We start from the raw sequence: 18,620 nt of genomic DNA, 5'->3' as shown, positions 1-18,620 counted from the left end.
AAAGAAGAAAAGCCAGAAGTGGCACTAGCCTTGAGCTGAAGAGCTGAGGTACAGTGACCAGGTCCAGAGTTCAGGCCCCATGACTGACCCCCCCCCAAAAAAAAAAGAGTATCATGGAGTTTCCTGCCCTGGTGGGCTTTGAACTGCAGTCCTCAGATCTCAGCCTCCCCAGTAGCTAGTATTGCAGGTGTGGGCCACTGGGGCTTGGCTCTGTGATTAATTTTTTGAGGAATCTCCAACTGCTTTCCAGAGTAATTGAACAAGTTTACATTCCCACCAATAGTGTATCTCTTTACCTCTACCTACATTCATGGCAGCATCTGTTGGTATTTATATTCTAGATTCTAACTGGAGTGAGATGTAATCTCAGTGTTATTTTGATTTGTATTTCCTTTATGGCCAGAAATGTGGAATATTTCTTTATGTATCTTTTTCTTCTGAGAAGTCTCTATTTGGCTTATTTGGCCATTTATTAATTGGGGCATTGAATTTGTGAGGATTTAGTATCTAAAGTCTTAATGTCTTTAATTTTTTTTTGTCAGTCATGGGGCCTGACTGCCGCTGTCTCTCAGCTCTTCAACTCAAGACTAGTGCTCTACCACTTGAGCCATAGCACCACTTCTGGCTTTTTATCTGCTTATGTGGTGCTGAGAAATTGAACCCAGGGCTTCATGAATGCAAGGCAAGCACTCTACCACTGAGCCACCTTCCCAGCCCTTCTTCAATTTCTTTCTTCAAAATGTTATAGTTTTTATTGTAGAGGTCCTTCATTTCCATGGTCAGGTTGATTTCTAGGTATTTTAATTTTTTCCAGACTGTTGCAAATAGGGTTGCTTTCTTGATTTCACTCTTGATCTTCTCATTGCTGGCATACAGAAAAGCTACTGAATTTTTGTGGATTTATTTTAAATACTGTTACTATGTCAAGGATTTGTCAGCTCTTGGAGTTTTGGGGTGGAATCTGTAGGTTCTTTTAGATAGCAGATCATGTCATCTACAAATAGGGATAATTTTATTTCTTCCTTTTCTATTTATTATTTTCTTATTTCCATCTTGTATTTCTTTGATGGCATTATTTATAGTCTTTATTTGTTGTTATGTTTACTCTGGTTTAGCTTTCACTTCTGAAAAAATTATTTTTTGTGTACTTCTTTCTTTACTCCTTCCTTCCTAAAAATAAAAAAGGTTTGTGGATATTTGCTTTATACTTTGGGCTGTGATCTAATACTACCTCATTTATTTCACCATTTACACCTTTGACACACCCATTATTTTTTTTCCTTCTCAGCACTTTCTTAATGGCACTACAAGTACTCCTCACTCACCTTATATACTTCCTGGTCCAGTTCTAGAATTAGCTATTCCTACAAGGACCCCTGGTTTCTTTTATTGAAATGGGTTAGAAATCAAGATCGGTCCTTAATCCAATTATAGCAAACAAGCCACTCTTCAAGATAAACCACCAGTAGTATTTGGAATGCCAAGCCTGTGATAGAATGAGGAAGTATTCTAGCTTAAAGCAATTTATTTATCACAACTAAATGTGGTGTGTGATTCTGGAATGGATTCTAGACTCCAGTACTGTTTTTTTCTTTTGCTATAGATGACACTGTTTGACAGTTCACAAAATAGGAATCAAGTCTGTCTTTAGTTAGTTGTGTTATATCTATGTTCATTTCCTGATTTAGCTAATCATATTGTGGAATATAAGAAAACATACACTACTTGCTTTTAGAAATAAAGGCACATCATATTTGCAACTTACTTTAAAATGGTTCAGAAGAAAAAAAAATCCAGTTGTTCATGAAATATTTTTTGGGCCCTCTGCTGGCACAACTAAGGAAATAGATAGTATTTCTTCTTACAACTATCTTTATCTATCTTAAGCAAAATGTAAGTTTTAGTGATATCTCCAGTATCACATAGATCATTCTACCCTTTCACATGCTTAGCTGTAGCTTCATACTTCAACACAGAACTGGCCCCACAAGTCATCATCCTTTTGCTTAATTTTTCAATATCAGTATATATGTTTAGTGGTTTCAGAATTGTTAACCCATACCTCTGTGGGCAATTATTTTATTAACTGGAGTACAACACTTACATAGTTTTTGGTCTTTAGTTTTACAAGTTCCATCTATTTCCAGAGATGCTTGGGTAGATACTTTATTACTCCATCTCCTTCAGTGAGGTTATTTCTTACATTTGTATATAAATATATTTGTATTCTTTTACCACATGTTGCATTTCTTCCCAAGATAGTAACATTAAGGTTTATTTTTGTGCTATAAAATACTAACAGCTTGAAATATTCCCAATATGTTGTGCTCATAATAATAGTATCATACAGAATATTTTCAACTTGTGCTTCACCTACTAAATCTCCCTATGTCATCCCACCTTGAACAATTGGCAAAAACTAATTTTGCATTTCCGTAATTTGGAATCCTAGAGTGTGTTTCCAGACTACCTTCTTTCCCTCATTTTGTGTCTTGACAGTTTATTTCTTTTTTACCAATGAATAATATTCCATTGTATAGTTGCTTATTCACACAGCAATAAATATTTTGGTTGTTTCCAGTTTTTGTTGATTAAGAACAAACCTATAAATATCCATGTACAGTCTCTATATCTTTTTTTTTCCTTTTTCTGAGCTAGGACTTCCAGAACAATGTTGAATAGAGGTCAGCCTTGTTTGTTACTATTCTTAGGGGAAAGATTCTTGTTTCTCAATATAATTATGTGATTGGATAATTTTTTAAAAACTATTGCATTGTTTGAGTCCTTACATATCTTGGATAATAACATATCTTATAAAGTATAAGGTTCACATGTATTTTCTCCCACGCTGTTCACAAAACTTGTAAATTGCCTCAGGTAGTGAAGGGAACTGAAAATAGTTTCTGAGCTTCAAGAGTAAAATTAAAAGATCAAAAAAGAACACAAAAAGCAAACTGGCACAACTCATGAAACAGAAGAGAAATGCAAAATAGTCACAGAAATAAACTAACATTGAACAGGCTCTGTTTAGTATATAGTCAAGAACAGGAGTGCTTGGGGCAAGTGTGTGTGTGTGGGGGGGTAGAGTGGTAGAGTGCTTGTGTAGTATGCAACAGGCCCTGGTTTCTAGACCCAGCACTGCAATAAAAAAAAAAAAACAAACAAAATGAAACCAAGACAAAATCTCATTTGAGAAGGTTGACAAAAATAAATGGGAAATAACAAATAATTTAACAAATAGAAAAATTATAACTGTATAATTTTTCTGCATTTCTGTGAAATGCAGAAAAAAAGAGATTGAACATATTCCTCAAAATTGTCCTCAAGTAGCTCTGACATATAGAAAAAGGATAAACAATCCAAAGGCACCACTGAAGAAAAGACTTGGAGATACAGATCAACTTCAGATTTAAACATCTAATAATGTAGATCTAATGTGTCTTTAGCAGATTCAAGTCAAGGGCAGCAGGTGGACAGTGGGAATTGCTTATTCTGTCAAATTGCAATTTGGCTAGATCTCCACTTCTTGTAGCTCAATAACCAGTCTGGAGTAAAACTTTAAGTGCTTTGGCCACATTTTGAATATGAAATATGAAATGATTTTTATAGAATAGTATTTTAATAAACTGGTATATAATTATAAAAGATAACAAATAAATACAGCAGAGAGTTGACTGTAGTGTAGATTCATAAAGAAAGGCCCAGCAAACTTTAGAAGCTATCATGGAGAAAACTAGCTCCTTAAAGTATATATGTAAGAAATACTATAGTAATTTTACTGGCAAGGGTCCTACAGGACATATAACAACAACAACAACAACACAAAAATAACAGTAATAAATAGAAGGTAAGGGTCTGGGAAGGTGGCTCAGTGGTAGAGTACTTGCCTTGCATGCCTGAGGCCCTGGGTTCGATTCCTCAGCACCACATAAGCAAAAAGAAAAAAGCTGGAAGTGGCGCTGTGGCTCAAGTTGTAGAGCCCTAACCTTTAGCTGAAGAGCTGAGGGACAGTGCCCAGGCCCAGAGTTCAGGCCCCATGACCATACCCAAAATAAATAAATAAACAAACAAATAAATAAATAGAAGATAATGCTGTGTGCCAAGAGTACTTTAGGTATTTACTTTATGTGCCTCGAACTTAGCTAGAAACTGGATAAACAAAATCAAATGATATACTCTCAGTGATTTCCTATTCTATTACGTTCACTTTGGACACTTATTAAAGCTATTTTGCATGAGTAAGATTAGCTTAATGTGATGGCGACATTCTGCTGATTTAATTCCCATAGTACCTAAAATATTCCTAGGGAATAATCTTTATTTTTATTTTTTTATGAGTCATGGGGCCTGAACTCTGGGCCTGGGTGCTGTCCATCAGCTCTTCAGCTCAAGGCTAGTGCTCTACCACTTGAACCACAGCACCACTTCTGGCTTTTTCTGTTTATGTGATGCTGAGGAATCGAACCCAGGGCCTCATGCATGAGGAGGAAAGCACTCTACCACTGAGCTGCTTTCCCAGCCCCGTCCTAGGGAATAATCTTAAGCAGAAAGGAAACTTGTTGGAAGTATGGTTTCTTTTTGCTTACAAGCTCTTTGGTAGGTATCGGATTTACTCTTTTTTCTTTAGTTTGGAGATCTCTATTATGAGCTGATCCAATGTAACTAGAAATTCTTGGATTACAACTTAAGGGCAAGTTTAATGGTAGAGCCTTATAATGGTAGTCTGGACAACAGAGACCACACAAAAATTAAGATTATGTTTTTAATTTAAAGCATATTACCTTTAAATGAAATCTTGGAAATACTTGTATTAGGAGAAACTAGAGGAAATTCCATAAAATGGCAAAATGAAACATTAGCAATGAAAGGTTTACTGAAGAGAAGTTGTATTAACTGAAGATTTTAATGTTTATTTGGTTATCTTATCCAAAAGGCAAAAATCTTTAGCCTTTATCTTTGGGATATTGTTGGGATCCATCATGACCATCCCAGTGGACCACACAGAGGGAGGCAGGCACAGGAGAAAGATTATTGTAAGGTTTATTGGAGGGGTCATATCTCCCCTGGGAGAGTGAGCATATAGAGTCCACCCCTATCCAGGTGGCAGGTAGGTCTAGGGCAAGTGGCATGGGCAGGTAGGTCTGGGCAGAGAGGAAGTGGCCGGCTATCTGCTAGGAACCCTAGGGCAGGGAGGAGCTCAGATCTGGGTGGAGCTCAGGGCTGGAGATGGGGATAATGCTAACAGATGCCTTTTCTCTTACATGTTGCTTTCTGACAAAGTCCAACTTATTTAACAAGAATTCAGTGTTATCTCTAGAGTTAGGAATGCTCATGACAAGACAGATATTGCTAAGTAGGTGTTCTGTACTTATTCTCGACACATATGTAATCCTTTGAAGTAGACACCAGTGACAGTTTAAATGGAGAAGTGCAAAAAAGGAAAGTGAAACCTGGTAAGTATGTGAAGGAGTTTTGATAAATATCTGCATGTTGATTTCTCTGAATGAGAATCTTTTTCTCACACCATAATCTATGCTCACATAGGCTGTCAGCAGCTCAGAGTTTCTAACCCTGGTAAAACTAAAGGCTTGACTGCAGACCTAACCTTCCAAAAGTTAGGCACACTTCTCCAGGTATAGTTCCTCAACTACAAATTAAAAACTGGAAAGTATGCTCTTTCATCTTAAAGCACTTAGCTGGACAGGCAGCATTAAATTAAGACAAAGTTCAAATGCTATTTTGTGGCACTAAAGCAGATAATATGTTTTTGTTTTGAACTCTAATGAAAATAAGTTCAATGTTTGTGGGCTGTTTAGCATCCCAACAAGGTCTTTTAATGACTCTGGTTAAACGGCTGGCCCATTTCTTGCTTTAATTTTTATCTTATTCCTTAATTCATAAGTCAGAGGGCATTTGCCTGTTATAGCACCTTATGTTGCATCTTGTTTCTTCTAGTTTTCTGGAAGGGATAGGGGTTGGCTTTGTGATATTGGGGAAGAGGGAGTACACTTGGTGGAACCCTGGGGTTATCACTTTCACTTTTGACTTTAGAATAGAATGTTGGATAAAACTCAATTACAACTACTTAAAGATAATAAAAATATAATTTAAAAAAAAACAATGTTGGATCTGCCCCTTTCCCCATACTAAATGGTTGTACAAAAGGGTTACAATTCCGTAAGTCAGGTTATGAGTACAAGGCTTCTTCTTCTTCTTCTTCTTTTGTCAGTCATGGGGCTTGAACTCTGGGCCTGGGCATTGTACCTCAGCTCTTCAGCTCAAGGCGAGCGCTCTACCACTTGAGCCACAGCTCCACTTCCGGTTTTCTGGAGGTTTATTGGAGATAAGAGTCTCACAGACTTTCCTGCTTGGGCTGGTTTTGAACTGTGATCCTCATGTCTCAGCTTCCTGAGTAGCTAGGATTACAGGCGTGAGCCACCTGGGCCCAGTTAATGAGTACAATGCTTCTTCCTCAATGTTACGCCTTCCTTTGTTCTTCCCCATTTTCCACCTCCCGTTCCTACCCTCCCGTTGTATAGTTCATTTTTAACATAATGTACATTGCATGTGACTGCATTACACATATATTTAAATGTACACAAAAGTCCAGAGAACTGTATAATTAACCTACATGCACCCTCAACCAGTTTTAACAATAATTAATACTTTTAGTCAATCTTCTAATCAAAATGTAATATTCTGGGGTTTTGATTCCTTGATCTGTGTTTAGCTATTGTTTTTCATGTTTTGGTTCTTGGAGCCTTGAACATTACACAAATGTGAAAAAGGATTTGAGTGAGAAATGCAGTGTTTAACAAAAGTGTAGATCAGCTTTAACTTACTTCTCAGAGAAAGCGACTGGGATATAGGCTGGAACTTGGTGGTATTTGTTGTGGTTTAGAGATGTTCCTTAAAGAACTGATTACTGGGGCTGGGAAGGTGGCTCAGTGGTAGAGTGCTTGCCTTGTTCCTCAGCACCACATAAGCAAAAAGAAAAAAAAAGCCGGAAGTGGCTCTGTGGCTCAAGTGGTAGAGCTCTCGCCTTGAGCTGAAGACTGAGGGACAGTGCCTAGGTCCAGAGTTCAGGCCCCACGACCAGCAAAAAAAAAAAAAAAAAAAGATCTGATTACTATTTTGGTGTCCATGTCCAAGACTGGATTAAAAATGGAGTTGGGAAAAGTAGGCCCTGAGGACGTGTCATCGTTAGGGGCTAGTTTGAGTCTTAGTATTGACCCCTTCATGTTCTCTTTCACTCAGCTCCTTGTCTGTCCCGCAGAAAAGCTGAGCTCGCGGGTTCTGCTGCATCAGAAAGCCCCAGACCCCAGTACATTTGAAAGCGGATACGATTGCCCGAGCTTCCCCTCCCTGTCGTCTCATTTGAATCTCCGCGGCTCCTCATTTTAAAAAAGTGTTTCCGAAATGCTCCAACCCACGGCGGAGAGGCTAGGGATCCAGCGGGGGAATGCACCACAGCCCTCAGTTCTCTGGGGCTCCTGTTTCCTTAAGCCCAGAGGGCGTGGTCGATCGCGCTCACGGTCCCGCCTCTCGCCTCCGCCCCGCGCTCCTCCGCGGAGTTTCGCCCGCTTCGCTGGCCACGATGGGTGGGGAGAATCTGTGGGTCCGTGCATCCCGGGCTCCACGTTCTGCTCCCTAGTAGTTGGCAGGAGGAGCCCAGCAATCTTCAGAGACAGGCTGTGGAAGTTAAGACCCCGGCCATTCTGAGGGCGTTGGCCTAGAAAAAGAACAGACGAGTTAGTTTCTCCTAGTCCCGTCTGGCGCTGGTGGCCAGGGCCGCGGGCGGAGATGCCGAGGAGCGGCCCGGGGAGACCCGGTTCCCTGCCCCGGCGGTGCACCTCCGCTCTGCGCCCCTAGGCGGCACTGCGCTCCTCCGCGCCGGGCGCTCTCCAAGTTCCCAGACGGCGGCTCAGCCTTCAGTCCAGCAAACCAAGCTTGCCGCCCGCTGGCCAGCCCGAGGTGATTCCCCGAGATTCCGGAGACGGATCGTCGGCGGCCGCTGCCTTTCTAGTCCTCCTCGGAGCCTGCTGTCCGCCGTGGCGTGTGCTCTCCGGGAGCCCGGAGCATGGTCCCAGGTTCATCTCTGGTGGAGCGTGGGCACCCAAAGGAAGGATGGTGGGCTGGGGAGTGGCTGTTCTCTGTTTGTGGGTCTCCTCTGGCGCTGCCGCTGGACAGCTGGAGTACTCAGTCTTGGAGGAGACGGAACGGGGTGTCGCTGTAGGCAACGTTGCAGCCGACTTGAAGTTGGCGGCGGCTGATCTGCCCTTGAGGAACTTTCGCTTCCTGTCCAGCCACAGCGAGCCCTACTTTGGGGTGGACCCTAGGAGCGGTAGCCTGGTGGTTCGAGAGCCAGTAGATCGTGAGCAGCTGTGCGGGACCAAAGCTGCCTGCTTCTTGACCTATGAGCTAATGTTCGAGGACCCACTGGAGCTTTACAAGATGCGAGTTCACGTCGTGGACACCAATGACAACTCCCCCCTCTTCCCTGCTGGCGATGTGCAGCTGCACATCCCAGAGTTCCTAACCCCCGGAGCCCGCTTTACACTTCCCAATGCCCAAGATGCTGACGAGGGAAGCAACGCCATGCTAAGCTACAGCCTAAGTTCCAACCAGTACTTCCGCCTAGAGATGGGGTCACGGGTTGACGGCAGCAAATACCCAGAGTTAGTGTTGGAAAAAGCGCTGGATCGAGAGCAACGTGTCACCCACCTGCTGGTGCTCACAGCTCAGGACGGAGGGCTGCCTGCGCGCTCCGGAGACGCACAGGTAACCATCACAGTGGTGGACACAAATGACAACGCACCTGTTTTTGAGCGCTCGGTGTATCACACCAGGGTTCCAGAGACTGCATCCAATGGGACCGTGTTATTTCAAGTTCAGGCCTCCGATCCGGATGAAGGCTCCAATGGAGAAGTCTGGTACTCCCTAAGTAATAGCACCCTAGCAGAACGGAGACACCTCTTTCACGTGCATCCAAAAAGTGGGGAGGTGCGAGTAGCCGCTTTGCTGGGTCCCCCCGAAACTCTACTGGAGGCATACATAGAAGCAAGAGACGAAGGTGCCTTCAGTTTAGCTAGCACTGCTAAACTGCTGGTGGAAGTAACTGATGTGAATGATCATGCCCCAGAGATGGATTTCATGACTATCTCCAGTCCAGTACCTGAGGATGCCACCCCAGGCACAGTGATTGCTCTTCTTAGTGTAAAAGATGAGGACCTTGGTCTCAATGGTAGGGTCATTTGTAGCATGAGCAGCAGTGGTCCTTTTCAGTTGAAGTCTTCTTTTGACAACTACTACAGCCTGCTGACTGATGGGCCTCTGGATCGGGAGCAGACAAGTGAATACCAGGTCCTGATAACTGCCTCAGATAGTGGCACACCTCCACTCAGCACCCAAAGGACACTCACTGTGTCAGTCTCTGATGTGAATGACAACACACCTAGCTTTCATCAAGTACATCAGGAGCTTTTTGTGGCTGAAAATAATGGCCCTGGAGCCTCTTTAGGCTATGTGTTTGCCGAGGATCCAGACTTGGGGATGAATGGCCATGTCTTTTATGAACTGTTGGATGTTATTTCTGAAGGGTTGTCAGCCTCTAGCTTAGTGGTAGTGGAACCATCCAGTGGGGCTATCACTGCTAAAACTTCCTTTGATTTTGAGCAACTCAGGGGGTTTCACTTTCAAGTGGAAGGCCGGGATGGTGGCATTCCCCCTAGAAGTGCCACAGTGACCATCAGTTTGTTTGTGATAGATAGGAATGACAATGCGCCAGTCATCTTGTTTCCCTTGCCCAGAAATGGCTCTGTCCCAGTGGAAATTGTACCTCGCTCTGCCAGAACTGGACATTTGGTCACAAAAGTAGTAGCAGAGGATGCAGACAGTGGTTCCAATGCTTGGCTCTCCTACCACATCTCTCAGGCTTCTGATGCTACCCTCTTCAGTATTTCAGCCATTATGGGAGAGCTTCATACTGCGCGTTTAGTTCTTCCCACAGATGCAGTTAAGCAGAAGGTGGTGGTAGTGGTTCAGGACCATGGAGAGCCACCGCTTTCCTCCTCTGTTACTATAGGTGTGTTGTTGAGTGACTCTGCCCCTGGGATCCTTCCAGACTTTGAAGATATGTGGGAACCAGGAGGGCAGCTTTCTGGCCAGAACCTGTACTTAGTAATTGCCTTGGCTTGCATTTCCTTCTTATTTCTGGGATGCTTACTTTTCGTTGTGTGTACCAAATTGAGACAGAGCCTGGGTTGTTGTTCTCAGAGCTGCTGTCATTCTTCAAAGGATCTGAGGCATGGAAGAAAGATGACTTCTAATCCTTGCATGACATCAGCCACAATAGATGTCACTACAATTGAGAGACTTTCTCAAACCTATCTCTATCGAGCCTCTCTGGGGCTTGGTTCTGATAATAATAGTTTATTCTTGTGTGGGGAGTATAACACTACTGACCTGAGAAATCTGGCCACTGGTGTAGGACTGAATATACCAATATCCTGTGTTCAGATTCGCAACAGGAAAGGAGATCACGCAAATGTCAATATCATGGTAAGCAACTTTTTTTTTTTTTGGATTTGATTCCTCTGACTAGGAGATAGATGTTAGGAGTTCTGAAACATTTCGTAGATGAACCATTGATAACATTTAGTCAATTGAACTGAACATTTCTTAGCCAAGAATTCTGGGAGTATAAAAGTATTAGAATACTGTTCTAGCCTAAAAGGAACTTATATAGTTTATTTTTGAGCAACGAGGGCAAAACACAAAACTTATAAACAATGAAAATAATATTTCATAGATGTCTAAAATTAAAAATAAAAAAGTGCCAAGATTTTTCTTGGGTAACACATGTGTAAGGCACTTTGACACCTAAAATGAAAAATGAATAATATGTAAGAGTCCTCATATTATGAGCAAAATATGGGGAAACATTTATTTAAACCATTATACATCATAAAAGGTTATAATAACCACAGAATATATATAAGTTGTAGTGTGCATTTACAAAGGGAGAGACAAAACATTGGGCAGAGAAGTAAGGGATCAGAGAAGGCTTTATGATAGATTTGGATTGTAAGTGATTTACTATGTAATCAGATGCAACATACTCTATATCCTATACTTTTTATGAATATTGATGTGGCAAAATAATCTTTGAGGAATGCATTCCAAAACACAGCCAATGACTCCACATTAGAATTTTGTAAATACATAGAAATCATAAACATGTCTCAAAACACCTACTTGTACTAATATAAAGAAGATGATACTATTACATATAGGACTTGATAATCTTGTGTTTTTAATGTATTTCATTAAAAAAAGGATGACTAATCTTGATGTCAGAAATAATTTTGTGTTCTAGGGTAGACTCAATTTCCATTCAATTTATATTTAATTTTATTATTTAGAAGTCAAGGAGACTTAACAAATAAGAAACTAACACATTTGAGAGTAATGCATCTACTAAAGAGTGAAGTGGTCAAGTATTTCACTTTTATCTATAGTGGCTTTTGGCATTCAAAATTTATGATTGTAGTCAGGACAAAAATTTTACATCATTATTAACAAGTTTGTATGATTACTTTCTGGCCTTATATAGAAATCATAGATACAAGAAATCATGGATAAAATGGAATAAAATATTCCTTATTTTATTCTAGGCAATGAAGGGGGAAAGTGGATTGTGAGTTACTCTCCCTCAAATAACGATGTCCACTGCAAATATAATAGATTTACAGCCATTATTTTTGTATACTTAGTACTTTTTCACACGATATAACCTAACATGAATCAAATATATAAGATGATTTCTGAATGAATAAACAGATAAATATGCAAATATATGAATTGAGTGGTAACATTATTCAACACAGAGAAAAACTAACTTTCTTTTCTGTTTTACATGTGTATATATGGTTGCTTAGTGGCCATTTTCAAATATATTTTGATATTTTTTCTTCCTGATGACATATAGTATTGAAACAACTTTTTTTGGTACTAGATCTAGCATGAAAAAGCCTCTATTTTAGAGCTAAACATGAATCCAGTTCTATAGTTGATAAAGGAACTAATAGGACCACACATCACTTCATAGTAATATTTTCAGGGAATGCTACTTACAGAAGTTCAGTTAATTTTAAAGGAGAAAAGTGATTCACCCCATTGTTCACATTTCAAGTACAAAGCCCTTGACATAATTTAACATCTTCCCTATCAATCAGATTCTCTCCCTCCCTCTCTTCCTCCCTTCTCTCACTTCCTTCCTTCCTTCCTTCCTTCCTTCCTTCCTTCCTTCCTTCCTTTCTTCCTTCCTTTCTTCCTTCCTTTCTTCCTTCCTTCCTTCCCTTCCTTCCTTTTGCCTTGTGTAACAAATAAATATGAAAATACCATCACTGGTATTCTGACTTGGAGAATACTAGTGATAAGACCACCAGTGAAGTTTGGAAGTCAGGGACTATTTGAGAAACACATTTTTACCACAAAAGACAATATAAGTAAGTCATAGGCAGGTCAATAACTCTTGAAGAGAAAAGTAACAAATTAAAAGAAAAAATAACTGACCTAGCCATACCACTCCTAGGCATATATCCAGAGCATCACAGGCCAGAATACCAAAAAGACACTTGCACATCCATGTTCACTGCTGCACTATTCACAATAGCCAAGTTATGGAACCAGCCCAGCTGCCCTACAATAGATGAGTGGATCTAAAAAACATGGTATATATACACAATGGAATTTTACTCAGCCATTGGAAAGAATAATATTATGTCATTTACAGGGAAATGGATAGACCTAGAACAAATCATGTTAATTGAGGTAGGCCAAGCTCAGAGAGAAAAGTGGTGCATGTTTTCTCTCATATGTAAAAGCTAGATTTAAAATACACTGACATGATAAATTATACAGGACTCTAGGAATTCACATGCAGTGAGACCAAAAGAGGATAATCTTGGGAGAGAAACACAAAGGCAAAATGCTTATATGCCTCTGATCGTACAAAATAATATTTATTGAAATGAACTCCAGAAAATGAGAAAAGATTTTTTTCTTTGCTGATGTTTTCATTTTCTTTTTTTGTCTTATTTAATCATTTGTATGTCTTTAGGAGGGTAAGGGGAGACACAGACATGGAGGGACAAAGGGTGAATAAATGCAGCAGAGAGTACTCACTAGACATTATGTTGAAAATGAACTATACAATTTCTTGGTGGGGATGGAAGGGAAAAACTGAGAGTGAAGGAAGGGGTAACATTGTCCAAAAAGAAATGTATTCGCTACCTGACTTTTGTAACTGTAACACCTGTACATCACCTTTATAATAACAAAAAATTGAAAAAGGAAAAATATGGCTAACACTAGAGAAAAATGCCTCTCTTTTCATTCCATCTTTAAACTTATATGAATGATAAAGTAACATATGCCGTTTATACAGGACTATTATGCTGTTCCATTCTCCTGGTTGCCCTATCATTTTCCAGCTTCATTGATACTATACTTTCAGGTGGCCTACTGGCTTGTTTTTTTGTTTTTTGGTTTTTTTTGGGGGGTCCAGTTGTGGGGCCTGAACGCTGGGCCTGGGCGCTGTCCCTCGGCTCTTCAGCTCAAGGCTAGCGCTCTATCATTTGATCCACAGCGCCACTTTCAGCTTTTTTCTTTTTGCTTATGTGGTGCTGGGGAATCAAACCCAGGGCCTCAGGCATGCAAGGCAAGCGCTCTACCACTGAGCCACCTTCCCAGCCCGGCTTGTTATTTTTTTATGGAACAGGTAATTATTTTTAAAAATGTGAGTGAAATAACTTCAGTGGACTGAGGGCATTTGTACTTCATACAGACATTTATTATTTTTTCTCTTACTTAATTTCATTTTGTTCCAATCTTGATGCTTTTTTTCCTAATCTTGATTCTTTAGCCAGGAATACTTGTCATAGTATACCAAATTCTAGGAATAAAACTATCTAGGAATAAAACATTTGTTATTTGAATTTTATTAAACAATTTATAAAACAATGATTATATATGCCTATTCATAGGACCATGTTGATACATGTTTGTTTATATATTTATTTTTGTGGCTGGTCCTGAAGCTTGAACTCAGAGCCTCATACTCTCATTCAGCTTTTTTTAGCTCATTGATGCATGTTAATATTTTACTCAAATTTTAAGTTCTCTCATTTTAGCTTAAATGTATTATGTATATTAACAATGAATTACTTTTATAAATATTTTAAAAATTGTTATTGTAGCAATTTTTAGATAATATATGTTAATGTAGCAAAATGCATGAGAAACAGCATTAAAAATTGCATATAAGCTGGGCATTATGGCTTATATCTGTAATCCTCAGATTTACAGTTTACTCAGGAGGGTGAGGTCTGAGAATCATGTTTCAAAACCGGTCTGGACAGGAAAATCCATGAGACTCTTAGCTCCAAATAACCAAACCATAAGTGAATCTGTGGCTCAAAGTGGTAGAACACTAGATTTGAACAAAAAAGCTCAGGGACCTGAGCACCTAGGCCCTGAGTTCAAGCCCCATGACTGACAAAAATATTCCATACGAGAATTATAATTTGCAATACCAATGTTATATGAATGTAGTATTGTTCAAGCATTAAACTAATTTTTCCATGCTATATAGAATATGGATTTTTCCCCTTTGCAATGTCAGTTTTTATCTAGTATAATATTTTGGTAATCAAGGTGTTTTATTTGTTAACACATATTCCTCGAACAAACTTTCCATAGGATACTGAGATATTTTCTTACATCGATTTTTAACTTTGAAACTGATGGCCACACTTTAAAAAATTATTAGAGTGCTGTAACTAAGGAAGCTTGCATGCATGTGAAATATAGTTGGCTTAAAAGACTCATTTATACAACATAATAATATTTTTGTAATCAGTAAAAAGGAAAGGAAGATACTATTATAATTTGAGTGGACAGACAGAAAAGCAATATTTGGGAAACATATGAGTGGGAAAGTATTGACAATATGTCTGATAATGCCAGTGACCTATTGATTTTTGTTGTCTTTAATATTTGCAGCATTCAAAGGCAAATAATAATAATCCAGAGACTAAATTCACTTAGCTGAGTTGGAATGAAGGTAGACTAAATTCAGTGCTCATTTGGATAGTATGTGAATATCACAATATTTGTCAAGACATCAAGTGAATATGGAACAAAGTCTAGGATCCTGACTGAAAGTATTATGGAATATAAGGATATGTTAGAGTAAATCTTTAAAAAAAACTAACAATGATTGATAAAAGGTGAACACTTACAATTTTAATTGATGGGATAAAAGAAGGCTCAGAATATAAATAAATTACATGTCTCTTTTAAACTGTACATATGAAATTAGAGATATTAGGACAATAATTTTAATAATACCTCTAATTTCATATAGAGGTATTAGGACAATAATTTTCTTAGCACACTATAAACTCAGAAGGGCATTATATATCCATCGGGAACCTGTTTGGAATGAGAGTATATAATCACATTCTCTGTGTTCTGCCGAGAGAGAAAAAAAACCTTCTTTCCATTCCATCCTAAATTCTTGGCTGTTCCTCGAGCCATCTGGTTGTCATCTACATATGTTCGGTTTCTATAGAGGCTCCCTAATGACATATCGTCAGAGATGTACTGTCTGGATCCAGGCACATTGTAGTTATCCTTTAAAATCTTAAAGCAAAGATTGCAGCTGTTTTGTTTAAACTCAAAATGAGGTTGACAGTGAGTACAAACAACAAATTAAGTCATCTTAAGTGAGGTGCTTGTGGCTCATTCCTGTAATCCTAGTTATTCAGGAAGCTGAGATCTGAAGATCATGTTGAAGCGGTCCAAGACTGGAAGGTCTGTTGAGAGTATTATCTCCAGTTAAATACCAAGCTCCCACCACTCCCCCAAACTGGAAATGGAGTTGTGGTTCAAGTGGTAGAGTACTAGCCTTGAGCAAAAAAATGTATAGGGCCAGCATATATGCCCTGAGTTCAAGACCCATGACCAATGGCTCATGAATGTGCATGTGCATGTGTACACACACGCGCGCGCACACACACACACACACACACACATTTTAACAGTGGGGTTTTTGAAACTATGTTTATCAATTAAGATTTGTTTGCCCTCTCTTCCCATCCTCTCATCCTTCCCCTCCCCTCCCTTTTCCTCCCTTCCTCTTGCCAGTACAGGGGTTTGAATTCAAGCCTTCATGCTTTCTACATGCACTTGAGCCATGCCTCCAGCTGTCATTTTCTTTTATCTTCAGGGTTTATTATCTAGGTTATGCTGGCCCTGTTAAACTAGTTAGATTTTCTCTCTTCCTATTTTCATCTCTATCTGCTTTTCTCTAATATCTGTCAGTGTTTAAGATTGGTGATGTTTTTCTTGCTTTATTTTTTCTTGGTCATGGGGCTTGAACTCAGGATATGGATGCTGTCTCTGAGCTCTTTCACTCAAGGCTAGCACTCTACCACACACTCTACCACTTGAGACAAATATCCACTTCCTGCTTTTCTTAAATAGTTGTAGAATTCATTAGCGTAGCTCTCTTTTTCTAAAGTCTTCTTTGTGAGAAAATTTAAATCAGAAAATTAAATTTATTAGTAATAGAATTATTCACAATTTTATTTTCCATGTTTAATTTCTATAAATGTGACTGTGTTTATTTCATACAAACTTTCAGATATTTGGGAATGAAGTTTTTCATAATGTCCTCTTGTGGTATTTTTCACATCTGCAGGATTTGTAGTGCTAACTCCTTTTCAATATGGATTATTGTCCCTTCTTTAAATGACTGGCCTTGGAAGTAGTTTATTAGTTATTTTAGCTTTTTCAAGGCTACCTTTTGGATTCTTGAGTTCTTTTTCTTTTATATTTGCTCTCTATAATTATTTTTCAGCTAATTGCTACCCTTTCCCATATCACTCTCCATTTGCTCGTTGTCTTCTAGTTTCTTGGTCAGCATATTGATCACCAGGATTTTTTTTTAATTTTTATTTTTTGGGTCCCCGCGTGGAGCCTGAACTCTGGGCCTGGGTGCTGTCCCTCAGCTCTTCAGCTCAAGGCTAGTGCTCTACCACTTGAACCACAGCGCCACTTCTGGCTTTTTTCTTTTTGCTTATGTGGTGCTCGGGAATCGAACCCAGGGCCTCAGGCATGCAAGGCAAGTGCTCTACCACTGAGCCACCTTCCCAGCCCCCAGGATTTTTGTTTTTATCATTTGTGGTGTATGTAGTTAAGGCTGTAAAATTTAAAGTAAACATGGAATTCGCTACCCAAACAAATCTTATTTTCAAAAAGTTTAATTGAAGCAGAATACACAAAAATTCATATATCAAAAATGCACACCTTGATGAATCAAAAGCCAACACAATTATGTAACCACTACTGAACAAATTAAAATTCAAGAGAATTTGTTGGAATAATGGAAATATATATTTCCTGGTTCTGGGGCTTGAACTCATGGTCTGGATGCTGTCTCTGAGCTGTTTTTGCTCAAAGTAGCACTCTACCATTTGAGCCACAGCTCCACTTCCAGCCTTTTTAATGCTTAATTAAAGATAATTTGGCTTTAAACCATGATCCTTCAGCTCTCAGCCTCTTGAGTAGCTAGGAATACAGGCATGAGCCATTGGTGCCTACATGACAGAAATATTTTATGCCTTTTAGTTGTGGTTATATAGGTATATATGCTTGTTAAAGTTCAGTGATATGTATTAAGTGGATAATTTTATATAAATTGTAACATATTAAAGTTTGTTTAGAAAAAAAGAAGCCAAACATTGCCAGCACCTCAAACATTCCCCTCTTATGACTCCCTTCTTAAATGTGAATTTCAATATATGGCATATATTAACCATATTAAGCATACATATAATCATATGGTATCTTTATTTTATGTTGGATTTCTTTTTCTTTATATTGTATTTGTATACTCATCCATACTGGTATGGATTACAGTTCATCTGTGAAATTTCCCAATAACATTATTATATAAATAGATTATAATTTATTTTTCCTATTTATTAACTTAGTCTCATTTTTTTCTTGCTATCATGAACAATTCTGCTGTGAGAATTCCTTCTCATGTCTTTTGTTGCATGTATTTTGCATTTCTGTTAGCTGTAGAATTCGTAGTGGGAACTACTTGATGATAAGATTTCTGTTTTAATAGATGCTAAAAACATTTTTCCAAATTAGTTGGACCAATTTGCTCTCCCACCAGCAGCATTTGAGAGTTCTACATACTCTAAATCCTTGTAATATTTTGTATTATTAATTTCTTTAATTTTCATCCTTACAGTGGTATGACTATCTCATTTGTGGTGTGTGTGTGTGTGTGTGTGTGTGTGTGTGTGTTGTATTGGGGCTTTCCTTTATGTAATTTTCCAAAGTCAGATTTATTGATCCTTTGGAAAACATTGGCTCACTGAGCTATGCAGATCTTTCAAATGTGGATGCATGTTAGTATGCAATACAAAAAAAAATCACATTTTTTTCACACTACCACAGATATCATCAGAAAGTTTTCAGTGTTAAGAAGGTGGAAGTTGGGCTGGGAAGGTGGCTCAGTGGTAGAGCGCTTGCCTTGC

The 18,620-nt window shown here is 39.0% G+C and overlaps 1 protein-coding gene across 1 annotated transcript in view; it reads left to right on the top strand.

Moving 5' to 3' along the window:
• Nucleotides 1–7,994: 7,994 nt before the first annotated feature.
• Nucleotides 7,995–18,620, top strand: part of LOC105988693 (protocadherin alpha-C2) — a 95,167-nt gene continuing 84,541 nt past the window's right edge. Inside the window, exon 1 of the mRNA XM_013020366.1 lies at nucleotides 7,995–10,560. Coding sequence (XP_012875820.1) covers nucleotides 8,128–10,560 — 2,433 coding nt within the window. The 5' untranslated portion in view covers nucleotides 7,995–8,127. The remainder of the gene's footprint in view (nucleotides 10,561–18,620) is intronic.

This window comes from Dipodomys ordii, unplaced genomic scaffold, assembly GCF_000151885.1.
Source record: "Dipodomys ordii isolate 6190 unplaced genomic scaffold, Dord_2.0 Scaffold50, whole genome shotgun sequence".
Classification (NCBI taxonomy): domain Eukaryota; kingdom Metazoa; phylum Chordata; class Mammalia; order Rodentia; family Heteromyidae; genus Dipodomys; species Dipodomys ordii.
This window is presented reverse-complemented; position numbering and strand designations above follow the sequence as displayed.